Source organism: Neomonachus schauinslandi, chromosome 3, assembly GCF_002201575.2.
Source record: "Neomonachus schauinslandi chromosome 3, ASM220157v2, whole genome shotgun sequence".
Lineage (NCBI taxonomy): Eukaryota > Metazoa > Chordata > Mammalia > Carnivora > Phocidae > Neomonachus > Neomonachus schauinslandi.
In genome coordinates, this window is record NC_058405.1 from 127,506,596 (window position 1) to 127,534,429 (window position 27,834).

Here is a 27,834-nt window from a genome sequence, read left to right on the forward strand (position 1 = left end):
TTGATAGGCTTGTGGGGAGGATGAAATGATATGGTGCATGCAGACATGTCAGCCCTGGCAGTGACTGGCACGTAGTAAGTCCTCAAATCATCACTATATCACTAATTGAAAGATTGGCATTAGGATTTCACTGGCTTTTCAGTTTTATTCCGGCTGCTTTTCAGCCACTAAAATCAGAGTTTAAATGGGAGTCTGATCAGGGTTATTTTATTTCTAGAGAAAGTTTATTTGTATAGCACAAAGACCATCTCTGTTGAATTAGCAAAGCACTTTGTTGGAGTTCAGATACTCTGGGGCTGAGGCTAATGTTAAATTCCACTGTATGTAAGACTTTCATTAATATAATTGCTTTTTTATGAGTTTTTATTTTTAACGTTCAGTATTTACTTTCTTTTTTTACTTTTAATTTGAATTATTTGTATTGATTGAATGACTTCTGGCTTAGCAAATAAAAAGTATAAACAGAAGCTTAATCTGTTAGCAAAATTAATGATTGAAATCAGCAAAGTCTTAGCGTTTTGTTCTAAGAAAAGCCTGTGAAAAATCAGAGCTCCATTAGTGAAAGCTTTGGGCTGCTTCAAACACAGGGCTGTGTGTACATACACTGTGAGGGGTTTCTCTTCACAGTTCCCCCGCCCTCTAGTGGTAGTTATAATAACGCCATTTTGTAGTCCCCAAACAGGAAATGCCTGTTCTTACTTCAGTTACCAGAATCCTTTTACAGGAAGTTAGGTGTGGTCTTTGAAGGAGAATTAAAAAAAAAAAAAAAAATGAAAAAAGAAAAAAAGAATGATGGAATTTTAGCTGCAGTCTTCTTGGTGCCAGCTTATCAATCCCAAACTCTGGGTGTAAAAGATTCTGCAGGGGTAATGTTTTAATATTCTTATTATGCTTATTCTCTGTGATGCTTCTCTACCTTTACAGTAGAATCCTTGGGGGAATCTGCAGAGGACCACTTTCATTTTGAAGCTGCTGGCTGCATGTTTTAGCATGTCTCTTCTATTAGAGCATCCAGGCATGGCAGTTTCCTCCATGGAGTATGCATGGACCGTCTTCATGCCTATGTCTGTCGAGGCATGAGGGTCTCTGGGGATGGGTAAGGTAAATGAGGGATGTTTTGGAGACAGTGTGATACTGAGAGGGCAGTCTGCTAGCTAGTGGCTGAAAGGTCCTAGTCTACTTGAAAAAAAATAAAAATAAAAACGATAGAGTAGCTTATGTTATTTTAAATTTCCCTGTTTGATCTGGCATATGCTACAGAAGTGATCTGGATATTAATGCATTTACTCTTTGAAAATGCACTTCATATAATTAAATAGCAATTCTCATTCCTGTAGGATGGGGGTTACAATGGATTGATATTTTAAAAAGAAGGAAAAATAGATAAGTGATTGTATACAGATGGCATGCAGGAGTTAAGCTTTTGGTTGTATGATTTCAAAAATCATAGAAACTCTTGCCACTGGTTCAGAGATAACATTTGGAATGATTGGTGTGCTCTGTTAAGTTATATATGTTAGTCCGGTGAAATATGATTAGAATACAGTAAGCCTCCATTTCTATGGCAAAGACCAACAAATAGGAGTTTGTTTAAAAGATAAACTATCTTAAACTTGTTATTTTTTCAAGTCTACATCTGCTATTTAGATTTTTATGAAATGGGCACTATTTGAGAAAATGAACTAATTCTACAGTATTTCCTAAGTACTGCAAATTTGTTAATTTAAGAAACAATTATACTAGGTAGCAGCAGGTTGCTCGGCCAGGGGGGTCCAAGATCCAGACCTCTGACGTGGATGACTTCCTGCCCAGTTTGGCAGGAGCTGGATCCCTTCCTGTGCAGCTTCCGAGCAGTTCCAAATGCAATCGGGCATCCCCCGCTCCTTCCTGCTCCCTTGCTTTCAAGCAGTATCTACCTATGTTTCCATAGCCTGGCATTTCAGGATTTCCAGGGCTCTTTACCAGGTGCGTTGATTTTGAATAAGCTATTAAAGGTGGAAAAGTAGGCCAAAAGGAACATGGAAAAAATGGAGAGGTACATGCAAGATCCTTGCATAGCCCAGGTTCTATAATTTTGGGTGATTATTCATCTCTTGTTTTGGATCCCTGATATTTTTTCAGAAAGGATGCTGAAAAAGATGGCTGCCAAAATATTCACAATGAAACAGCAAGCACAAACCAGTATCCTCCATTTCCGAGCTCTGAATTGGTTATTTTCACTTAAAACATTTTGGGAGTGGGAGACTAGATTACCTCATAGACATCTACTGAATGTGAAAGACAGATCTCCATGCAAGCAAATGAATGCATGCATGAGAATCCCATGAATACAGCTTCCTTAGTAAAATATTGCAGAGAGCTTGGTTTATATATTTTATCTCAATATCATGTTATTGCCACAGTTACCTTTTATCCTAATGACTGTTGCCTCTCTCTCTCTCTTCTCTCTCTGTCTCTTGTTTCCATAGCACTTTCTTATGCAAGGAGCTAAACAGTGATTAAAGGAGCAGGATGAAAAGATGGCACAGTCAGTGCTGGTACCACCAGGACCTGACAGCTTCCGCTTCTTTACCAGGGAATCCCTTGCTGCTATTGAACAACGCATTGCAGAAGAGAAAGCTAAGAGACCCAAACAAGAGCGTAAGGATGAGGATGATGAAAATGGCCCAAAGCCAAATAGTGACTTGGAAGCAGGGAAATCTCTTCCATTTATTTACGGAGACATTCCTCCAGAGATGGTGTCAGAGCCCTTGGAGGACCTGGACCCGTACTATATCAATAAGAAAGTGAGTTTTTAGTCAAGTTGTCTTTACTTCCCCCACTTCCTAATTGGTTCTGGACTAGTCCCACAGATGTCTGGTGAAGAATGATGTGCCTCCTCCCCTTTGTCTAAAGCATCACTAGGATGCTGGGTGCGCTTGAGCATGTAATGGACCCCTTATCCTACAAGTCTTTTGGAAGTACTCATTTGAATCTACATTCCCAGGACAAACAGAACTGAAGTGGCATCATGCAGTTGGGTAAATGAGGAAGGGCAAAAAGTGATGAAGCAAAAAGTGAAAACAAGGGTTATATTATATTTCCAGAAATCGTATTTAAATTCCTTTTTACAATCTCAAGCTCTATATAAGTTATTTTTATCAGCAGCAGGTTTATGCCTTCATTACCTGTACTTTGCCCTTTCCACGGCTCTCTGCAGGAGAAATAATAGTAGGTGACTTAAGTACCCCCAAAAGAAGCTCATCCAAAAACACACATGGAAAACTCTGAAGTTCTCATGAAAATTTTTTGTCAAAATGAAGAAGTAATCAAAGCCTCATTTTTATGCTTTTTGTGAATTACAAATATAGTTTTAAAATACTGATATCAAAACTTGATAAAAGGTGCTAAATTCCTACGGGGCATTGACTACAGGTTTTTGTGGTTTTCTTCCTCCTTTGAATCCTTATGTCACTTACCAAATTTAGGAAAGTTAGTGGTGCATGGAGCGAAAAAGCCCCTATCATCATGTTGTATGTTGGTAATTAGTGTATTACTATAGTATTTTATAAGGCAAAATTTTAAATGATGGTCTTACCTTTCTCTTAAAATGTTCTTAATTTTAATATTAAGATCCTAAATTCTGTTTTATATGTTGTGTTTTCTCTTTCAGACATTTATAGTATTGAATAAAGGGAAAGCAATCTCGCGATTCAGTGCCACCCCTGCCCTGTACATTTTAACTCCCTTCAACCCTATTAGAAAATTAGCTATTAAGATTTTGGTACATTCATATCCTTTTTTCAAATAGTTGCTTTATTATGATTTTGTTCTTTGAATTATTGATCTGGGAATTTAAAAAAAAATATGTGGTTGGCTATGTTATGTGCTCTTCTTTTTTTCTTTCCTCTTACTCAACAGTTAGCATATTGCAAATGGGATTATAGGTAAGTGAACCCCTTTTCCTCATCTTCTGGTAGTTCCTCTCTTCCCGACTCTTCTGCTTCCTTCTGAACTGCTGCTACATCTAAGACTTCTTCATTAATGTTGATCATGTTGCCAGGCTCTCCTTTTATACGTCTCCCTATTTTACAATGTTTTGCAATGGGTGAACTCCACGAGCTAATTTTCCTTACTGCTTTCACATTTGGAAAATATGTACATGATCTGAATTGCACAATTTTATATCTTTTTGATCTGAGTTGTACTACTTTCTGCTTTTTATTTCAGCATTTGAAAGCTTTGAGTTAGTAAATGCTTACAGTTGTGATTGTATACACACTAGCCTTTCAGATATCTCTCCAATTCTTTTCCCCAATAGCATCCTACTGGGGAAAAGATTTTCTATTTTCTTTCTTTTTTCTTTTCTTTTCCTTTTCTCTTCTCTTCTCTTTCCCTCCCTTCCTTCCTCCCTCCCTCCCCCACTCTCCCTTTTCTTTCTCTTTCTTTCTTCCTTCCTTTCTTTCTTTCTTTTTCTTTCTTTCTTTCTTTCTTTTTCTTTCTTTCTTTCTTTCTCTTCCTTTCTTTTCTTTCTTTCTTTTCTTTTCTTTCTTTCTCACTTGTTCCTGTGTTTTATTCAAGTCAAAGATTCTGCTACAACTGTCTCTCTCCAAAGGCTTATTGTCTGTCAAACCACATACATCCTCATTTTATTCTTCATTCTCCTTATTGAAGTAGCAACTTCCTAGAAATGAGATTGATGACCCCTTGGTGGGAGATGGTAATTTGATTTACTCTTAGAAGTTAAATAGAGTAGTTGTGAATGAGAGGTTTTATTTTAGGTGAAGGACAGTGGTCTGACTGACAGCCAGCCCTGGGAAAACCAAGGAAGCAAAGGTTTGGAAGACTGGGGCTTTGCCAGGCAGGGGCATTTACAGGAAGAACACTTAAACCTTGGGATGGGGATTGATATGCATCAGGAACCAGAGGTAAGGTTCCTGAAGGGGAAACTGAAATCTAAGCAGAGTCTCAGGGCAACTTTTAACGTTGTTTCTTCTTTAGAAAGAGTCATTGCTTTTCAATGAGAGATGATCAGGCCAGGGATTCCAGGACATGGTAAGACTTGCGGTGTAAAAGCCTACTTCCTCCAGTAGTCCATGAAAATGTTTAAATTAGATAAAGTGAGGAATTCGGGGTGTGGGATAAGCTTGGTACCGGGAACTCATTTCAGTTCTGGATGGAGGGGCTGTAAATCATGTCCCCAGACTTGCCAGGCAGTGTGGTAAATGACATTTTCAGAAGCATGGCATTCTAGAATTCAGGCTCCCTTTAACATCTAGTTTATTCCTCTTCCTCCCCTATGTCCTTTGCATAGACATCAACATACTTTAATTCATTATTTCTTTTATGCTTTAAGATTTAATAATTTTTTTGTGAATTGTCTAAAGGAATAACATTTCCTTACTTCTATTTTTCAAGAAAATAACCCATTGTATGGGGCATAAAGGTCTTTAAGTTAGCATTAGAAATGAATAATAAAGTTGAGATTTAGATTTGGGTCTCCTGAATTATAAATTGTGGTCTATTATTATGTTTTGGGTATTTGTAATCTTTGCATTAAATAAATCTTTCCATAAATTATTTATTATATTATCAGATAACTGTATACCCTTTATGTAAATTTTATTTTTATATGAAATTATGTGAAAACTCAAACTTATGTCCAATGCTCTGTTAAGAGTAGATAACTAGGAGAGTATGCATTGAATAAATAAGGGACTAATGAGTCAGAGGCTAGAAAATTAGACGCAAAACAAGTAACAAAATGGGAGGTCTGAATAGGTCAGAAAAAACTATTTTGTCCTGAATCTGAGTGATGGGATGGAATTAAGAAAGCTAATAAAGAAAAAAGCAGTTTTTATTTTAAACCTTTTGTGTGGGGATCATGTATTTTTTTGAAAATGTCACGAACACGATCATCTCTAGGAAGTTAGGGAACCATGAGTCCTAATTTAAGACCCTTTGAGAAAAGAGACTCCCAGTGACAGAGGACAAGGGCAGTTTTAGAAGTTTTGATCAGAGGATCCAGGCATTAAGGACATAGTTTATGGTGGGGGCTCTCTGAGAATTGAGACAACTTGAATTTGAGGGTTTGACTTGCTTCCCAGAAGAAAATCTTCAAGGGGCAGAGTTGCTTGGAGGCCTGGAGTGATGTTAGTTATGTGAAGGCAGCCAGGGAAATCTATTAAGATTTGCTAAAGTGAATGCTGAGATGCTTAGAAATGTCTGATAAGCCACAAATTTCTTCTAATATAGAAAAAGTAGATTTTTAAAAATCTCTAATTTCCTGAATTAAAATATTATATTTCACATATTTCATCTTGGACTAAAGATATAAGAAAAGAAAAAGGAAGTGGACCAAAAGTCTAAGATAGATAAATTCTTTAGTCTTTTGGCAATAGTGGCATACTTGGTGGGAGAGCCTAGTAAACTTTGATGCATATAATACTGTAGGGTTTGCAAATGATTCTGCTAGTGATTTTGTCTTTTATTCTTCTCAACACAAGCCCTACACTCAAATCCTGGTTTTCTGACTTGAAGCACATGCCTTTTGCTGTAAGGTTAAAATACTTGGAAATGGTGATGGCGGTGGGTTTGGGCACAGTTAAGAGGTCATTGTCATTAATTTATAAACCAGAAAATGCCCGTTCGCAATAAAGAAATTTGTATTTTAAGCTTAGACTAATATATCTATTTCCAAAGAAAATCCTGTCTTGTTTCTTAAAGAGCTGTTATCTTCATTAGGAGCTGTTGAATATCAAATTAGCTTTGTTTCTTGACTTTGGCAGAATAAGAGGTTATACTTATGCTTACTATATTTGTGCCAGGGTGTATTTTGAAAGCTGAAAATGCTTTTGATATGCCTAATATCTTGTTTTGCTAGTTAAATAAAATATGGTTATATTTTCTAGATAGTAAACATGTTAAAAATGATCCATATTCGTAAAATTCCTTATCAGAGTTTTAAATGTTTCATGTCAGTTTTTATTATTTTAGCTTAAAATGCATATTCCACCTTATTTTGCATTTGTCACTCATTCATTTGTTCATTTGCAAGTATTTACTAAGTACCTAATGTATGGCAGGTGTTCTTCTAGGCATTAGATGCAACACTGAACAAAACAAAGTTCCTGCTTTCATGTAGTTACATTCATATATCTATGTGTGTTTGAGAGGAGAAAGATGAGAAAAATAAACCATATGTCAACTAGTGATAAGAGCTTTTAAGAAAAATAAAGCTGTGTAAAAAGAGAAGAATGGCAATGTACTATTTTAGATCAGAGAGGTCCTCTCTAAAAAGATACCATCTGAGTAGAGATCGGAAGGAAGGGAGAGACTGAGACATGGAAATCTAGGGGAACGTTAAGTGTAAAGAGAATAGCAAATGTGAAGGCCAAGTATAAAGATAGAAGTACAACTGGTGTGTTCAGCAAGGAGAATCAGCAAGGAGTCCAGAGTGATGGGGTGAAGTGGGGAAGGCAGGGTGTAGTAGGGTATGAGGTCAGTGAGAGTGGAGGGCAGGGGCTGCAGTTTTAGGCCATGATGAGGACACCAAAGTCACTCTGAATGAGATGCAGAGTGATGGCTGAAGGATTTCCAGCAGAAGAATATCATAACCCAACTCACATTTTATAAATACCACTCTGGCTGCTGTGTGGAGATTAGACTGCGTGGAGGGAAAGTTTGGGAGCAGAATTGATTGGGGACCTCCTGCCATAATGAAGGCAAGGGACGCTGGTGGTTTGGACTATGGTAGAAACAATGAGGGTGGCAAAATGGCATCGAACTTAGATGTGTTTTGCAGAAGAGCTGATAGGATTTGCTGCGCAATTGAATTAGATTTGAATGTGTTTTTTTTTATATTTTTAAAGATTTTATTTATTTATTTGACAGAGAGAGACATAGCGAGAGAAGGAACACAAACAGGGGGAGTGGGGGAGGGGAGAAGCAGGCTTCCCGTCGAGCAGGGAGCCCGATGCGGGGCTCGATCCCAGGACCCTGGGATCATGACCTGAGCCGAAGGCAGACGCTTAACAACTGAGCCACCCAGGCACCCCTTGAATGTGTTTTTGAGATGGCTGTTAGACATTCAGTGGAGGAGCTGAGTACTTGGATAGAAATACAGATCTGGAGTTCAGGAAAGGGCAGGGCTGGAGATAAAACTTTGGGAGACATCAGTATTTAGATGGTATTTAAAATCATAATAAAGACTGCGACACTCCAAATCACACAACTAGTGCGGACTGCCTGTCATTCACACTGAGTGGGAAAATGAAAAACAGCTTTTGGTATCAGAAAACCTGGATTCAGACCCCACCTCTGAGATTTACCTATTGCTCTATGACCTTGGGCCAAGGTATTACAACTGTTTTGAATCTCAGTTTCTCCATCTATAAAATTGGAATCAAATTTTATACATGAATAATAATAAAATGTATAAGTACCTGGCATCGTGACTAGCACCTAGTTGGTACTGGATAAGTGGTTGCTATGATAGCTGTTGTTGGTTGTAGTAGCTACAATTCTAGCAGCAACTGCTGCAAGATTAGTAAAGGAAAACTCTCATATTGTTAAGGAATTCCACAAAGAATTCTGTATAAATCACTGCTTTCTTCCGGCTTCACATCGCGAAGAAAATGTTTATACGGCACCAGAGTTTGGAGCTGTCAGTGACTAAAACACAATGTGATTGTGCAACCTTCTCATTTTGCAGACGATTTAATTAAGTCCCAGACGTGTTTACTCCCTTTCTAAGGCTACATTTTGTATCAATGGCAGAGCTAAAACTTCAGACCAGGTCTTCTCATTCTCAGCCCCGTGCTCTTTGCATTTTCCACCCAACAGACGAAAACTCTCAGATACAGTGTACTAGGTGCGCTGCCAATATCGCTGTCTGTATGCGTTCTAAAGGTTATTTTCAGGGGCTTCAACTTACTATTCATTAAAAAAGAAGTAGGCTTTTTAGTTCATCCCAAAATTATATGGTATCCCTGTAGAAATAAAAAAAAAGTTACGGTTTTCCCTGCAAAGAAGTATGTAGGCCTGTAGGAGAGGAAGGGGAGCAACTTACAATTTCCATGTCCCTTGCTTTTAATGCTCAGAAGTCATCATGCATTATCACATAGTTAGGAAGATGGTTAATCATAGAATGAAACAACTCCAGAGTTAAAAGTATATAGGTGACATTTAGTTAGTATTTCTGCTAGCTTAGAAATGTGCACTGATATGTAGAAAGAGGCCTATCCTACTCTGCTTTGAATTTTCCATTTTTATGTTAAGAAAACAAAACAAAACAAAACTCTAACATTAAACTGTTTTCTCCCTCTAGTTTAGAGTTAAAAATTCCTCTGCAGCGTCTCTGGATGTTATAGAACATTACAAAGTCCCTGAACAGATTTACAAACAATGACTTTCCCTTCTTTAAGAATAATAAAGAAACGCCCTACATTTTATATTCAATAAGCAAATGATCAATAGTAATAAAAATAACTGTATCCTCTAAGGAAAGCATTAGTACTGTATTTACATAAGAAAACTGAACATCCAAGAATTAAGCAACTTGCTGAAGCCCATGTGGTTGGTAAAGGATACATCTGGTCTGTCCTTCAGTGCTTTAAATTAATTTTTTTTTTTTTTTGGTGCTTTAAATTTAAAGCTCACATTGCTCCATCCTATCTACACGGAGCTAGGGGTAGGCATGCCAGTATTTTAAATATTCAGGTTCCATGTCAAAGAGTACATAAACCATATTCAGTATAAACTTGAAGTTTCTTTTCATCATATACACACAGAAAATATTTTAGATTTGCCAACTGGCAGAATCAATCAAAAGTTAACACATTTTACCTGGTATAAATAAATTAGTAGATTAAAAGGATCATTTTTTCCAGAAATTATTTAAGGTTAGTCTGCCTCTATTATATTTTATATACCAAGGCTCTTAAGGAAATATTGTTCTTAAGGATACGTTGTTCTTTTGAAAAATATATTTTGTTGAAGTCTTGGCCTATATGTTTAGAAAATAATGCAGGATTTACATGTTTTATTACTAGTTCTTGCCCCTTGAAATCTGCTTTGATGTGAAGTTCCTATACTTTTTCAAGGTGTGGTATCACCAAAACAAAATCCATACCTACTTTTTTTTTATATCTGTATATTTATTATGATTGTCTGAAACTATAAAAAGTCACTCACTAAATTCCAGGAATTTTAAAAGTATGTGACTGATAAAATTAATCCACAGTGATTTTTAAAAATTGATGAATTCTGATACACACTCTATTTAGAGATACCTATTAAATCAAAAGCAGAAAACCTAACTCTGGTTATCTTTTATTTGTTTTAAAAGCAAAATAGTTTTATTTGCTTTCCTTTTCTGAGTGTCTGTCAGGATCTTTAAAATAGTGTATTTTTTTATAATTAAAAGGATAGTTGTGCAATGTGGAAAACTCCTGTTTGAGCATAAATGCTTTATTAATTGTGACTTATGGGACAATAATCACTCTTTCTATTGTTTAGTAATATTGAAATTTATATTTTACTTCATTACATATAATTAAAATCTACCATTATAAAGAGTAAATTTTTTTTTTAAAGATTTTATTTATTTATTTGAGACAGAGAGAATGAGATACAGAGAGCATGAGAGGGAGGAGGGTCAGAGGGAGAAGCAGACTCCCTGCTGAGCAGGGAGCCCGATGCGGGGACTCGATCCAGGGACTCCAGGATCATGACCTGAGCCGAAGGCAGTCGCTTAACCAACTGAGCCACCCAGGCGCCCAAGAGTAAATATTTTTTAAGGGCCATAAAACCATGGCTCAGATCATTATGTGACAAAATCCCAGGAGGCTATTAATTTCCACCTATGTTTGCCTTCTGCACACTCTTTCAAAAAACAAAGTGTAGAAACTTGTGTACTCAGTATACATGAAGACAAATTTCATGCTGTATTTTTAGACCATATCATATCAATACATCATCAAAAATCATTAAAAAGGAAACATGTTATTCCATTTAGTAATAAATGAGTTGCAAAATTTATTTCATTCAATAGTCAACTGACTGTGCAAAGTGGCCAGGATTTAGTGGTGAACACTACAGACATGGTGTCTGCCCCCACGAAGTTGACAGTCTAGTAGAAGAAAAGATCGGCATTAAAATTAGTCATTGGAAGAATAATATAAGATGCTATGGGGATATATAACTGGTAGACCTAAACAGGTGAGATACTATGGTAAGTAACTTTCTACTAGAAATCTTTTTCAAAATAAGTACTAAAGAACAAGTATGAGTTGGCTATAGTGTAGTAGAGAGCATTTCCAGGGAGAAGAGGTGGCATTTACAAAGACCCTTATTTGAGCAAGAGAGTATTTCATTAGATGACCTAAAACAATTACAGTATCATGGGAGAGTGCAATTAAGAGTAAAGAAAAAAAAAAAACAACTAAAGAATGCAAAACTAGAGGAGTAGACGGGTCAGACCTTCTGGAATCTAGACTGTGTTAAGACATTTGATCATTATTCTAAGAATAGTGGAAAACTATTGAAATCATCTGAATTACATTTACACAGGTCATTTTAGCACAGTATGCAGAATGTATTGAAAAGAACTAAACATGGATTCAGAAAAACCAGTTTGGAGGAGACTGCAATAATCTAAGTTATACTTGGTGGCACTGGACTATGTAGTGATGTGGGGATGTAAAAGTGCACTGAATCCAGTGCCAGCAGATAGAATTGACAGTATTTGGTGCTAAATTGGATGCAGAGGTTTAGGGAGAGAGAAAAATCCAGGATTGCTTCTAGGTTCCTGGCTAGATCATGGGACATTTTATAAGATACAGAGATGTCAAAGGAGCAGTATGGGTGGGGGTAAGGGGAGGGTAAGATGAAAAGATTTTTACTTCAGTTTTAGTACTCAAAATCTTTTAAATGATTTTGAAGTATCAGTGAGATACATAGTACAAATGCCATTTGAACACTTCACTGTGTAGAGTTCAGAAGAGGCGTCTAACTTGGAGAGAAGTAGTTGAGATGGTGGGTACATAAATGACATGTGAACCTATGTTTGTTGATGAACTCTAACTAGGATGAATATAGCAGAAGAGGGGGAAAATGGCTGAGATAGCCTATCTCCTTTTCCAAAGGGAATTGCAAACATTTCAAAGGATGCAAAGAAATTGTTGCATCCTCTGGTTAGAGAATTAGGATTCCAATAAAGGGAAGGGAAGAAAACTTAATGAAAGAGGGAAGAATTTTCCTTGCTGAATACTACTGAGAGAGCAAGTCAAATAAGAACAAAATTGCCCTTTTGTTTAATGACAAAATATGAAGAGTCTGACACCTTTAGAAAGAAAAGCTAGTAAGCTGAGGATGTGCTGGATACATGAGCGAGAGAAAAGATAAACGGCTCTTTCAAGAAGTTTGGCTGTGAAATGGAGAAAAGTTAGGGCTGTAAGTACTTTAAGAGGATTCGGGATTATAAGAAAGTGTGCCTTCCCCCAAGACAAGAGAGGCTTAAGCAAGTTTATATTGATAGGAAGCTCCCAATAGGATGGGAGATAATAAAGATAAAAGAAAAATGAGGTAAGAGATTTCTGAAGTATCCTGGAAAGAAGGTGTCCGGAGTATGAGTGGGGGCATTGAAGACTTTCCCCATTGAAATAGGAAGGAAGGAAGAAAGGGTAGGTCCAGAAGTCTCCAGAGTTTATCAGCTTAGAGGTGGGAAATAGAGATCTGGCAGTCTGATGCTATCTATTCTCTCAGGGAAGTAGGAAATAAGGACATCAGCTTCAGGTGGGGAAGGAAGGAGGAAGAGGGTTGGAGGTCAGAGGAGACTGGAGAATGTTTGAAATTGTCTTTGCAGAGGGTAGGAGAAATACGGGGCTGTGTAGAGTATTGGCCATGTTCAGAACCATGAATTTAGAATGGTGTCAATCTGCCAAAAAGAGTTGTTTTCTCCTGTAGGACCTAGCAAACTAGCAGACACAGAAGATCTAGTTTTATATAGTAATAGCAAATCATCTTACATTTTATCTTACTTTTTGTTTATTTCTAACAATTAAGGAAAAATAGGTGTTTCTTCTTTGAAATGGTGTTTTTCTTAAAGTGTTCTCTAGGTTCTAGTGCCCTCACGTGGCTGATCCACGTCATTCACTTAGGCCTTTTTTTTTTTTTTATGTGGATGCATTTGAACAAGCTGAGAATTAAGCAAGTGCCTTATATCACTGCTAGTAAAAACGAAAAATGAATTATGGCTTTGACTAACGGCAGTTGTAGGTGCAAAGAAACTTCCATTATAGATTAATGCAACATTGGCTACTCACTGTCCTATATTACTGTACTTAAAATCATGTTACTATTTTGTTATGTGCAAGTAATGTGAAAACTTACAATAAAAATTAAGACTAAGAAGGGTTATGAACAGCGTCTACTCCATTTCTGGGATTTTTTTTTTTAAGATTTTATTTATTTATTTATTTGACAGAGAGAGACACAATGAGGGAGGGAACACAAGCAGGGGGAGTGGGAGAGGGAGAAGCAGGCTTCCCGCGGAGCAGGGAGCCCGATGCGGGGCTCGATCCCAGGACCCTGGGATCATGACCTGAGCCGAAGGCAGGCGCTTAACGACTGAGCCACCCAGGCGCCCCCAATTTCTGGGATTTTTATCATTGTGTCTAAGTTTACATTGATAAAGGTTGTCGTTTTACATAATTGCAACTGAATCTTTCTTGTGCTTTTTCTTAACTATGAAAGTCATTTTAATTATGGGACTACCGAATATTTTATCAGTTTTTGTTGTTGTTTTTTCAATATAAAGGAAAGTGAAGGGCACTGGCTGTGTCTACAAAGGCAAAATGGGTACAGTGACCCAAACCAAATGTTTGTTATAAGGAATGTTCTCTATGATTCAGGAAGTTAGGAAGGCAATTTATTGAGCATCAATTCTTTACCAGGCACATTAAGTATAGGAGCTTTTGTGTATTTTAACTAATTTGATCCTCACAGCAATCCTGTGAAATCGTTATTTTTTTCTCACTTTTATAGTGAATTGAACCAAGTCTTAGGTACATTAATAAGTAATTTGGCCACAGTCACAAACCCAAGAAATGCCATCACTAATACCAGCCATCTTTTCTTACTATTCAAAATTTTATGAGCAGTTACTGTATATTATACACTCCACGCAGAAAGGATCATATTAAAAACATTCTTCTAGAATGATCCTTAGAATGGAATTATTCTTTCGTTGAATTTTTATCATAGTTTATAGACATTCTGAACTTGCAGTTCAGTTGTTGAGGTAAATCTGTCATTTATCATATTTTATTTTTTTATTAAAAAGGCATTTTATTATAAATACATTTCAGTTGTAGCAGTAAAATACATTTTGTGTTACCATGAATCTTTTAAGACAAAAGAACTTCACTGAGACAATGATAGCAATGTAAGAAGTATAGACCCCGCACCGCCCCCCCCCACCATGGAAAAGTTGTTCGAAGGAACCAAAGTGGCTAAAGTAATTACGAAACCTGGTTAAAAAAAAAAGACCAAAAAAGAAGAGAATAAAGACCCTGGACTGACTTTGGGGTTATTTTATGGTACAAAGTCATTTTTACTTTGAAGGATAAACTCTTTAGGTATTAGAACCTCTCAGATGAGGTATTGTTCACTGCAACGAAAAAAATAATCATTATAGTTTTGCCAGAAATTAAGATTATTAGGTGGCTGCACAACTGGGCCTGAAGAGGTGGAGACAGACCATCTCAGTTTTATAAAGCCTCCCTTGCCAAAATAAGACCCTGTATGGATTTGCTAAGTAACTGATTATATGAAGTTAGCTGAACAAGCTTAGATAAGAACTGTTATTTTTGAAGCATTAAAAAAAAAACCACACCCACATCTCTCACTAATAACAGGACCCATTCCAAAATGCAAAACCCATTACCGTTATAATTTAGAGGAGAGGCATTTTCATCACCATATTTACCTAGGATACAACTACTACATATAACCAGTACCTTCATGGGTTCCAAAGAATCATGTCAGATGACGGGCACAGAAAAAGCAGATACAGGACAGTGTCCTATACATGGATTGATAGGAAGCAGGCACGGTCTGGATCTATGGAAATCCAAGACCCTTCCTCTCTGGATGGGAGGGGAGGACTGAGAAACATTCTCAGGTGGAACCCACACGTTGGGACTTCAATCTGTGAGCCACTGAAAGACAGAGAGAGGTCTTTGTATACAAGGCATGGTGCAAAGCCAAATGTAAATCCTGCGAAGCTCCCTGTGGGTTGGAAATGGACAAAGGAACCTGTACCGAACATGGAGACAATCCCCGCGGAAGGGTAATCAAGGCTTTCAAGGAGGAAGTGCTGTGTTTGAAGAATTCCAAAGCTGTGCATTCTCTGATGCTTATCATGGGTACTTCTACACCTAAGTCATTCTAGAATCTATTGCCTTCAAAATTAAACCTGTCATTTAAAAAACTTAAATTGATAAATTATTTACCAATGAACCCATCTCTTTATATTTAATTACTAAGAAACACCTCAAATGGCCTCAAAAAAGTTGAGGGCTTGGCCTGAGATGGCCTAAATATGTGGTTGTTGAATTACAGAAATGGAAAAGACGAACTCAAGAATAAAATAATAAAGGCATAAAAATTCTAAGCTTCATGGTGTAAAGGCATGGTGGGGCATAAAAGTGAGATTTTTCCATTGAATTTTGTCTTCCTTGACAATACTCTTCTACTTTATTCAATGTGCTCATTATGTGCACTATTCTCACCAACTGTGTATTTATGACCATGAGTAACCCTCCAGACTGGACAAAAAATGTGGAGTAAGTAGAAAATAAAAAGATATTTTTCAATATTGTCACCCCTTATATTTCCAAATTTACTATCTTGAGACCCTGTCACTTTCTTTAGCAGATCATACTAGCTACTCTAAACCAGAAAAGTTTAAACAATGACTCAGGATCATTTCAATGACTAATTTCCCATAGGACAAAGCTTGCAGTGGCTCATTCATTAGCTCAAATTACTGCACTTGTTTGACTGCCAATATTTGTAGCCCTTAATCTTCCTTGTGAGTCTCAAACTCTTTTGAATATTATCAGTGATTACTAATATCCAATGATAAAAGTTACACCTAGTTTGTATGTTCTTTTTCTCATGGCTATCACCTTTTTTTTTTTTAAGATGTATTTATTTATTTTAGAGAGCAGAAGAGAGTGGGGAGGGGCAGAGGGAGAGAGAATCCTCAAGCAGACTTCCCACTGAGCACAGAGCCTGATGAGGGGCTCCATCTCACAACTCTGAGATCATGACCTGATCCGAAATCAAGAGCTTAACCAACTGAGCCACCCAAGTGCCCCGGCTATCACCTTTCTGTTTTATTAGATATTTCATGGCTCTTAATGATACATATTTTATTAAACACAATGCTTCCTTAATTTGGAGGTTAATACCTATTTTGCTTAAATCAGACTGACAGCCAGTGTATTTCAGGTAATATCATCATATAGAACCATATTATTTGGGCCTTCGTTAGTTAATGTAGCAAATACAGTACTTATTTACTTACAGTCAATGAGAATGTCTTTCAGAATGTAATGTTTCTTTTGCCTTAAACTCCTCCTAAGCTTACATCATAGGGAGACTAGTACAGTCCCATATGGAAGCTTCTAATTTTTGTTTGTTAAGTTTCCTTTAAGACACGTACATGTCAATTACCTACTAGATCTTTAATGTGGACTTGGCTATTTCCTCTCAGGTACACCTTTACAGGAATTTATACTTTTGAATCACTTATAAAAATACTTGCAAGGGGCTTTTGTTTAGAAGATTTCACATTCCTGCGGGATCCATGGAATTGGTTGGATTTCACAGTCATTACTTTTGCGTAAGTATCTTCATACGTTTTCCATCCTGGAATAATAGATCACTGGTGGGAGCCTATGCTTTATTTCTCCTCAGTGGCTTCCCTTGATAGATCAAGCATTTTCCTTAGTTATCATGTAAGCTTAGAATACTTTTCTTCTAATCAAATGATGCACTTTGGAGAAATTAGGAATCTAGTAGTAAATTGTATAATTTTGGATTCAATTAGCACTGTAAAGTAGTAAAATAAAGTTTCCCAAGTATCTAGACGATGGTTGAAGACAATGCCATTTTTCTCTTAATTGGGAAATCTGATGGCAACGCTCATTGAAGTTGAAAAGGTCTTGATGAAAGACCAACATAGACTTAGATTTCCCTAAATTCTGAATAACTCTGATTTAATTCTACAGGTATGTAACAGAATTTGTAAACCTAGGCAATGTTTCAGCTCTTCGAACTTTCAGAGTCTTGAGAGCTTTGAAAACTATTTCTGTAATTCCAGGTAAGAAGAAACTGGTATAAGGTGGTAGGCCCCTTATATCTCCAACTGTTTCTTGTGTTTTGTTATTGTGTTGTGTGTGAACTCCCTATTACAGATATGTGACAGAGTTTGTGGACCTGGGCAATGTCTCAGCGTTGAGAACATTCAGAGTTCTCCGAGCACTGAAAACAATTTCAGTCATTCCAGGTGAGAGCTAGGTTAAACACCGAGGCTGACTTTACTGCATTGGGGCTACAATTACAGTTTTTGTGCATAAGCCTTTTGCTTGTCACACTTCGCAAAGAAATATGTAAAAAAGCAAGAATCAGGACATCATATTTTGGATGGGTTTGATTCTTTGCTTTTACTTCTTGCTTTCTTTAAAACTGTTCTAAATCAGCCTTTGAGTTTAACAGGTCTTTGCATGAGGCATTTGCAGTAACAGGCTACATGGTTTGCATCCTGTAACATCAAGCTTTCCGCATAGAAGCTAAACTGTGAGGCGTTCAGACTGATGCAAATTTGGCCATTTAGGTCGAAAACTGGTGATGTTCTTATCTGCAGATAAATGAAGGAGCAAGAGATAGCATGAGTGCTGCATGGAGCTCAGTTTTCAGATGTCTTCCCCTTTTTAACCCGTATTCAAGCTTGCAGAATTCACAAATATATAACCTCATAATCCATTGACTCCAAGATTTGTTACTACTCTATTCACATAGATTTTTCTAAAATCAGTAAGAGGTTAGGGAGTAAGACATCTGCAAATAAAAGCAAAATATTTACACAAGGTTTATGTTTAAGCATGAATAACAAAATCATTTCTTTTGCTCTAAGGAGTATTTGGAAATATACTTTTGGTTCATTTCCATTCAGTTTTCTAACAAACATACAAGTTCTGCTTTCATTCATTTTCACCAGCTATGGGCTTTTCATGAAAATGTTATTCAATCACAAACATTAAACTAATATTGTTGGCATTCTGCATGACATCTTTATTTTCCAGGACAAGCTCATGATGTTTTTGTCGATAATGTAGCTGTTGAATAGTATATTGACATTCCTCCCTCTGGTTTTATTCGTAGGCCTGAAGACCATTGTGGGGGCCCTGATCCAGTCAGTGAAGAAGCTCTCTGATGTAATGATTCTGACTGTGTTCTGTCTGAGCGTGTTTGCCCTGATTGGGCTGCAGCTGTTTATGGGCAACCTGCGGAATAAATGTTTGCAATGGCCCCCTGATAATTCTTCCTTTGAAATAAACATCACTTCCTTCTTTAATAACTCATTGGATGGGAACGGTACCACTTTCAATAGGACAGTGAGCATGTTTAACTGGGATGAATATATTGAGGATAAAAGTAAGATATACTCTTTTAACCATTAAGTCCTTTAGTTAAAAAAAATACGTATAGTGGAAATTGTCTCAATTTTAATGTGAACTAAATTATTTAACCAATTTAAGATAACACATATGATACAGAAGTCAAATGATATTTATGATATGATAATGATATTTTACTCCTTTTTCCTTATCTATCAATCAGTATGATAAAAGTTATCATTTGAAAATGTGTTATCTTTTCCTAAACCAGTGTTGAAAGCAATACCATTTTATTTGGTATTTGGTAAGCACTGACAGGAAGGAGTTTTCAGTCATGTAGTAAATAAATCAGTAGTTTGAACTATTCGGTGTATTATGCTGAATTGTGTTGTTAAGAAGACTGTGGAAAAATAACTTGGCCTTATTTTGTTGACTCAGTATTTGTATTGAGTGCATATGATATATCTGGAAATAGAGAAATCATTCACCAAGATGGAAATCTACATTTGTGTACTCATCAGAAAGTTAAGCAACCCCAATCCAGCCATTCACTTATTGATGATGGGAAAATGTAAACTCAAACCTAACCTCTGTTATTGTAATTTATCCTTTTGGTGTCAGTCATTGTTTTAGAGTTGTTATCAGTATAGTTTGACTTTATTTAGGAATAGACATCAGAATAAACTCATGATGCCATATACTTCAGTATAATTTCTTACCATTGAAGCCAGCCTCTCTGTCATTTGGATGTTCAAGTCCCTCCCTCTGCATGTGCAATTAGCTAGCCAATACCCATTGGTCTTTTGATTATCAATATTCTACTGGGACACTTATTCTAAGGTATTCTTCATGGTTTTTAGAACCATATGAAATTTTATCCCTTCTCAAATTATATTCATGTTTTAAGAGTTAGTATTCTTATGAAGATTTCTATAACAGAGATTAAGATGCATTGGATAAATAGTTTTTTTTAAAAAATTCATTATTTATGGGGTTTCCTACTTATTAATAACATCACAGTAACAATATTTGCACATAAATATTTTCTCTATTTCTGATTATTTCCTTCAGATAAATTTCTGTTAGAATTTGGTTGTGGGGGGGAGTGTCAAAGGGTATAACCAGATTAAGGCTATGGAGATAGAGTGTCAGATTGCTCTCAAGAGAGATCATACCACTATATACTTCCTACAGAACTGGTCATCTTACTGAACTCTCCCCAATATTGACTATTACCGTATTTTAAAATCTTTTGGTAGAAAGAAAAGTGTATTGTTCCTTAATTATTCATGCAGTAGAATTTTTAAACTATGTTTATTAGTATCAATAACAAGTTATATATTTTATATAATGTGAATTATCTGTTGATTTTTTTTACCCATTATTTCATCAAGTGATAGTAAATTTTGGAGAATTCATATGAATTCTTTAATTTATCAAGCATGTTAACATTTTGTCCTTTTCTGGCAAATATATTTAGCTTGTTTTTCATCTTATTGCTTGTTTTTGATGCTTAAGTGATTTTCATATTTAGGCAATATAGTCATCAAATTTGTTTTCATTTTTCTCTAAGTTTAGAAAATGCTTCTTGATTCGGAGATCATAAAAATATTCCCTTAGATACTGTATATATAAAGGAACCACCTATATATCCTACATAAAAACATTTATATATTCTTTGTATTATATTAATAGACTTAGTTTTTAAATCTTCAATCTTTAAAAATCTAGGAATTTTTTTTGGCATATATTGTGAGGTAAGGATCTAAAACTTTTTGCAAAATTATAGCCCAGATTTCCTTGCATAATATATTAGGAGATTCCTTCAATATAGGCTTTAAAGTAGTCCTAAAAGCAATTACAATAATTTTTTATGGGGCATATGTATGTGTTTTAATGTTTGTGTGTTTTAGTATGTGAATATGTATGTTTATGAATGTATATTTTTTGAGATCATCTTTGCAACTTATTGAAGTTATATATAAGGTTTCCCTAAGAATAGAAATTAGATATACTTAGAAAATTATGTATGTTCAAAGAAACAGATTTATCCTGTTCCTTTGAAATACAGTAATCAAGCCAAAATCCAAAACACAATACTTATTTAGAGCATCATAGAAAGGAAAAACCTAACCCCACTTTTCACAGGAAATTAAGTTAAAACTGGTAGGAAAAAAAAGTCTGAATCTATTTTGAGTCCATTCAAAAAAGTACTTATAAAGTAAAATTTTACTTGCATGGAAGCAATTTGAAGCAACAAGGCTTCCCTTTCTCTCACTTTTTGTGCCAAACAGCCTTAATTTGGCAACTCTTTTTTTGAACTATCCCAAGCAATTTGAGTTTATATTTGCAATAAATGCTGGTAAGAGAATGTTATAATAGTTATTCCTTCCCCCAAAAAATTCTTTTTAAAACAGATTTTCTAAACATTTGTTTAATAAAAAATTTTGTATTTTGATATTTGTTTAGTATTCAGTTATTATTAAAATATTTTCATTTAGCCATATACATATTTATTACTTTATCCATTTCATTTTAGTTGAAAAAGATTATGAGGTTTATTACCTGAACACAATGGCTGAAGTGTTTTGAGGGCCTTTTTAATGATTCTTTCTATTCCTCACTCTTTAAATAGGTCACTTTTATTTTTTGGAAGGGCAAAATGATGCTCTGCTTTGTGGCAACAGCTCAGATGCAGGGTAAGTGATGTTTCGTATTGAGTTTCAGTCCACACTGCTCCATCGGCCCCAATAACTTGCCACCTCCCACCTACCCAGCCCTCCCTCACTCCTCATTCAAAGCCCTCCGTAAATTCCACTTCACGCTGATTATCAAAATAGCTGAAATAAGTGTGGATTCTCACCTCCTTCACACACTCATATGCGGCAATTATTTTTCCATACTAGGTCACAGCTAATCTTCCAAATTAGTTCAATGGAAAATAGAGAAGCAGTACATATGTATTAGAAGATTAAGTTAATGGAATTCATAAGCATGTACTTTTGTAAGTGTGATATTTTATACATGCTAATGTGGTCTCCATGACTTCAAATGTAAGATCTCTGGAGATAATGTCGGTATCTGAGTCATGGTGAGTGTATGTCAAGCATATTAGAGCACAAGCTGGGAAGTTTGCATGGATTCAAGCCTGACTACCGAATAACACTCCCTCCCCTTGGCTTAGTTTCCTACAGTGATAAATGGGTATAATAATAGAGTTGCTGCGAGGATTAAATGGATTAGCGAATATGTAGCTATTACAGCATTCAATAAGTGCTTTTGATTATTATGATTGACACGTGAACTTTGTTATTAAGAAGTATTGCACTTGGAGCTAAAGCCTATGAAAATTCAGAGAAATAATTACCTTTCCCTCTTTGGCAAGAATTTAGAACCATAGAAGAAGTTTAGTGTTCTTCAATGGAAGATGATATTGTGGACATACCTGTAGCAAAATTTCCAATGGTAACAGACTTTCATTTGGCTCATATGATAAATATTGTGCTGCCTTTTCCTCCAAGTCCCAGTGATAAGTAGAACAGACTAATTTTAATTCCTTGTCTGTACCATACTAAATGCTTTACATAGACTATCTTATTTAACACTTGTATATTTGTAAGGCAGGTTCTGTTATTAATCCTTTCTTACATATGAGGTGCCCGAAGATCAGCAAAGTTAGGAAACTTACTCAAGATCATGCATCTCAGAAGTGTCAAGCACAATGCTGGGGCCAGATTTGGCTTGATCATTAAAGTCATAACTATGAAATCTTTACCATGCAGAGACATTCCCTCCTCTCCATGTGCCGCCATCCATCCTTCCTTCACCCCTCTTCTCTACTGCCATACTCACACACTCTGCATCTAGATATCTTCCGTGAAAATCAATTTTTTCCCTGTAGACTTATTCTTCTGTTCATTCTGCAAGTCCCAGGAGATATTAATCATGATATGATTGCTTTTATATGGAGACATGATAAATATAATTACAAGAAATCTGTTTTCCCTACTGTCATATAAAGTAGACATTGGCATCTATAAAAACAGGGAAGTCACCCAGCAGACTTGCAGTACTGACTGTTTCTTTTAATCTAATTACAGCCAGTGTCCAGAAGGATACATCTGTGTGAAGGCTGGCCGAAATCCCAACTATGGATACACAAGCTTTGACACCTTTAGTTGGGCCTTCTTGTCCTTATTTCGTCTCATGACTCAAGACTTCTGGGAAAACCTTTACCAATTGGTGAGAAAAGATAAAAGGATTCTTCTGGGAAGCATGAAATACTGAAATCAAGGGAATTGCTATAAGATACTGTATTACTTGGAGTGTGAGCTTTTAGCGTCTATATAAAATTTAATAAAATATCTCTTACATTTTTACAGACACTACGTGCTGCTGGGAAAACATATATGATATTTTTTGTGCTGGTAATTTTCTTGGGCTCATTCTACCTTATAAATTTAATTCTGGCTGTGGTGGCCATGGCCTATGAGGAACAGAATCAGGCAACTCTTGAGGAAGCTGAACAGAAAGAAGCTGAATTTCAACAGATGCTTGAACAGTTAAAAAAGCAACAAGAAGAAGCTCAGGTATCGTTAGCAAGAGCATAGAGCTCTTGTGTTTGTTGATCTCAGTCCTCTGACCGCACTGGTGAGGTCAGTGACATTTACCATGCGAAATCGGCAGTGGGTAAAAGTAACATTTGAAACATGTCATATGTGTTTGGTATTAGGAGCCATTAGATTTTTAGATTATTATTTTATGTTGATGATTACTGTCAATGCTGATGGCATCAAAACATCGAGAATTATAATTGCTTTATTGACTTTTTTTTTTTCTCCCTTGTGACTCCTCATTTACTCAGGCTCACAAAATATTTAGACCTGTATGCCCTCAATTGAAGTATTTTCTTAATTTTCTGGGCAAGAGGAATTTGTTATAGTTGCTTCTTCATTAGTGTCAGTAGAGGTGGGAAAGGTCAGAAAACCAGAGTCAAACTGAGAAGATATTTCCTAGAATCTGGAAAAGCAAAGACCTATTTAATATTTATTTTTTTATTTGAAGGGTATTTAAAAGCAAGTTTACAGGTTGCATAAGAAAAACCCTGGTGTGTAAATGTAGTAAATCACTACATTCTCTGCCTCCTACCCTATAAAAAATAATTTAATTTGGATTTGATAAGACTTCAGAATAAGGCAAGAATTGCTCTAATTGTATTTGCTTGACTTAATGGCATTAACTAATCCAAGTGCCTATTTTTGGCTTCTCTTGGATCTTGACTACAATTCCCATTTAACACTGAGTATCCTATATATTTAATAAAGGTCAGATAAAATATACTGGAGTAACAGCAACAAGATAGGATACTATACCTTTCCCAAAACTGTACTCTTATAATTTAGAAATTCATTCAGATGCCACGATCTTGGATTCCTATATACATATATATATTTTATATATATATTATATATATATTTAATATATATATATTGTATATATATAATATATATAATTAATATATATATATAATATATATATTAAAATATATATATGATCTATGATATGTTTTTGTTGTACATTTCTTAGTGAGATACTCCACTTAAGTGAGAGGCAGAAGTTTATCAAAATAAAATACTTGGCTGAATTAAGTTCAATAATTTAGATTGGCACTAAAAATTATTGTCAAGTGGATGTGTGATGGATCAGGTTAAAATAGGAAACCTTTAATTCTTAAATTCTTTCCTTCTTCATATAGTGGTTAAGTCATAGAAAAATTTATTATGATATTTGAATGTCTTGCTCATATTGTTGAATAATTAGAGAGCATAGTGAGAGGCCAGAGCTTTAAAGTTCGCATCAAAGTCACACGTATCATCTTCCACATGTCTTTTGAATTTAATTCTTTAATTGGTTTAATGACAATACATGGTTTTCCGAAATATGGACCGGAATGGAGAATTGTTTTTCAAGATTGTATTCATGACATTGAAGACAGATGAAGTAGTAAACAGCGAGAGAGTTTTTCAAGGTTTGTGTGCAACTGCCATTTCCTGTCTCCGCTTCCAGGCAGCGGCTGCAGCCGCATCTGCTGAATCAAGAGAGTTCAGTGGTGCCGGCGGGATAGGAGTTTTCTCAGAGAGTTCTTCAGTAGCATCAAAGTTGAGCTCCAAGAGTGAAAAAGAGCTGAAAAACAGAAGGAAGAAAAAGAAGCAGAAAGAGCAGTCTGGAGAAGAAGAGAAGGAAGATGCGGTCCGCAAATCCGAATCAGAAGACAGCATAAGAAGAAAAGGTTTCCGTTTTTCCTTAGAAGGAAGCAGGTTGACATATGAAAAGAGGTTCTCTTCTCCACATCAGGTAAAGATATTATTAGCTTACATAAATTGCGTTTTCGTAACAGACCACTTTTTAAAGATATGCCAGAATTTGGTAGAAATAAAACCGCCTTCTCCCTGGATGGCACAGTACTTTCAGAATTGTAATGATCATCAAGTGTTGTGTTTATCACCTCAGAGACTTTGTGAGTTTTGCAACTTTTTGAAATCCCAAGAAAGCATTTTTAGAGCATAGACCCCACTGAGCTTGGGAAGGTTTATGGTTTTGAGGTTTTGTGGAAGACTCAAACATCTTGGGGCAATTTTCCACTTGAGAAATTATCAGCAGATGGTTCCCATCCCTCTTTAGCTACACTACTGTGCCGGGACCCAGTGACTATGGGTTTTCCAAGTGGCAGGTTCCTAGAAGTGAACCTTGTATTCTTTCAGACCATCTGTGTAGTTGTTCCCACTCACATACGAACTTTACTGGAAGAATCATTCTTCAGACACTTGTTTCAAAAGAAACTGAAGCAAAATTTTTCTAGAAGTGTAGCCAAAATTCTTAGTTGGAAATGCACTAAGGAATATTTATGACACTAAATAAATAGTGGTGTTTAATTGCACTTGATTATCTCTCTCATGTTTAATGTGGGATTTGTGCTGAAAGAATATCCTGATTATATGGTACAGTAAATGTTCACTGGATGCCTGTGGCTTATGTACCAACACAAGCTATTGAGACTTTGAAATTTAGGATCCTTAAATTTTGAAATTACCAAGAGAATTACCAGAAATACAGAGTTTCTCAGAAGACAATGTCACCAGTAGTGAAACCTTAGTATGATTTAGTAGCCATAACAATGAGAACAAGGCTGAGAGCAATGATAATGGCTAACACTTACAGAATTCATTGCAGCTTTCAGTGTAAACTCATTTAAGCCCCTCACTACAGCCCTGAGTAGGTACTACGATCATCATCTCCAGTCTACAGATGTGAGAACAGGAGGGCTGTATTCTTTCTCAAGTGCTTGTTTTATCCTTTGATACATTATCATAATTAATGTTAACATTAGTATTATTTTCACTATTTATTAGGCCCAGTGAAGTTGAATAATTGCCCAGTGTCATGTAGTTATTAAGGGCTGCGGTGGTATTCAAATTTGGTATGACACTAAAACTCCTGAACTTTCCACTTTAACAGCCTGACTAGAAAGAATATTTTAAAAAACTGATAAAGAAACTTACAATTTGATGTCACTAAACAGATACATATATTTAGGGTTATACTTGCTCTTCATACAGTTTGTAGTATATATATACTCACAAAACCTCATATTTAATATGTGTAAAATTTTTATAGGTCAATTCCAAGTCCAAATAACATTATGAGATAGAATAGATTAAAGGATTACTGGGGTTGAATTTATATTTAAAATAGAATTTGTTTTTAATTCTACATTTTACACTCATTCTTATTCATGTTGTTGTCTCAGTCATTATGATTTAATTAGTGGAGACATTAATCTTAATAAATTTGAATTCCTTAAAAATCAAATCCCCTTTTTTACAGCATTGGTCATGTTGTAAAAGAAGGAAAGGAAGAAAGGAGGGAGGGGAGAAGGAAGGTAGGTTATTAGAGATAAAATGGCCTAAATTTGAAACTGCGGATCACCAGGTGCCACGATCTCTTCAATTTGCTTCAATTCAAATCCAACACAACTAATTCTAAGTGAAATAGTGAAGCCTGAAAAGGTTAAGTTCTGACCTACTTCCTTCTGCAAATTTTGCCCACAGTTAAAGCATTTCCCCAGTACTGTCTTCTTTGTAACTCTGTTTCCTAGCTAGTTGGGCATGATAAGTAATTACTGACTTATACAACATGCAACATCTGGCTCAAATTGATATTTGTTTCTTAAGTGGTATCTGTATTTTAAAAGAGTGAAAAACTTTCCTTTTATCTGGTAAATAGATGAATAGCTAAGAGATGGAGAGGGAGAGAGAAAGAGGATGGGGGAGAGATAGAGAGAGAGAGGGAGGTAGAGGGAAAAGAGACAGAGAGAATCCTGAATTTATACTAATCCCACTTTCCAAGTCCCTGGAAGTAATACAGGAAATATTAAGGAAGGTAGAGGTTCTTAAGGTACAGTGATGAAAGGCCCATTGTTAGATTTTTTTGAAAGTCCAAGACCCCAGAGTATTAAAGACTATTGTTTTGTGGTGACATGATGGAAAGGCAATTATGTTGATAACCATTTCTATTTTCATATTGAAAAAATATATATATAATGTAGGCTTTTACTGCAAGATTATAATTTTCTCAGTAGAGTAGGTGGATTGTATGAAACATTTCTTAGGCTTCAGTTTGACTTGTTAGTGTGGGAGATGGGAGAGAAGGAAGTCAAGAGTACAATCTCTAATCAAGTCTCAAGACAATCTGGATATTTATTTATTTTATTTTATTTTTAAAAAGATTTATTTATTTATTTTAGAGAGAGCGAGCGTGTGCAAGTGGGGGGAGGGGCAGAGGGAGAAGGAGAGAGAATCCCAAGCAGACTCTGTGCTGAGTGCAGAGCCTGATGCAAGGCTCGATCCCAGGATCCTGAGATCATGACCTGAGCCAAAACCAAGAGTTGGACACTCAATCTATTGGGCCACCTAGGTGTCCCTGGATATTTTATTCTGAAGATATAGTCAACCTTCTTAAGTTATTAGATATGGTCGACCTTCTTAAGTTATTCGTTCACTCCCTATTTATAATAAAGCAAGAGTTTTGCTTTTTAGAGATTCATTTTTTTTATGGCAGATTTTTTGTATTGGCCACCCTTTATTTGTGGTGCAACATTTGATTGTTA

At 35.9% G+C, this 27,834-nt stretch overlaps 1 protein-coding gene across 8 annotated transcripts in view; it reads left to right on the forward strand.

The window, feature by feature from the left end:
- The first annotated feature begins 2,519 nt into the window (after positions 1-2,519).
- Positions 2,520-27,834, forward strand: part of LOC110592182 (sodium channel protein type 2 subunit alpha) — an 82,644-nt gene continuing 57,329 nt past the window's right edge. For 4 of the 8 annotated variants that reach the window (XM_021703135.1, XM_021703134.1, XM_044913666.1 and 1 more), the window contains exons 1-10: positions 2,520-2,786; positions 3,653-3,771; positions 15,738-15,827; positions 16,763-16,891; positions 17,466-17,557; positions 18,433-18,705; positions 21,304-21,367; positions 22,769-22,910; positions 23,051-23,257; positions 24,735-25,022. In XM_021703135.1, coding sequence (XP_021558810.1) covers positions 2,520-2,786; positions 3,653-3,771; positions 15,738-15,827; positions 16,763-16,891; positions 17,466-17,557; positions 18,433-18,705; positions 21,304-21,367; positions 22,769-22,910; positions 23,051-23,257; positions 24,735-25,022 — 1,671 coding nt within the window. Of the gene's footprint in view, positions 2,787-3,652; positions 3,772-15,737; positions 15,828-16,762; positions 16,892-17,279; positions 17,372-17,465; positions 17,558-18,432; positions 18,706-21,303; positions 21,368-22,768; positions 22,911-23,050; positions 23,258-23,744; positions 23,748-24,734; positions 25,023-27,834 lie in introns of all 8 variants that reach the window. The other 4 variants (XM_044913665.1, XM_044913667.1, XM_021703133.1 and 1 more) reach the window with 2 other exon arrangements.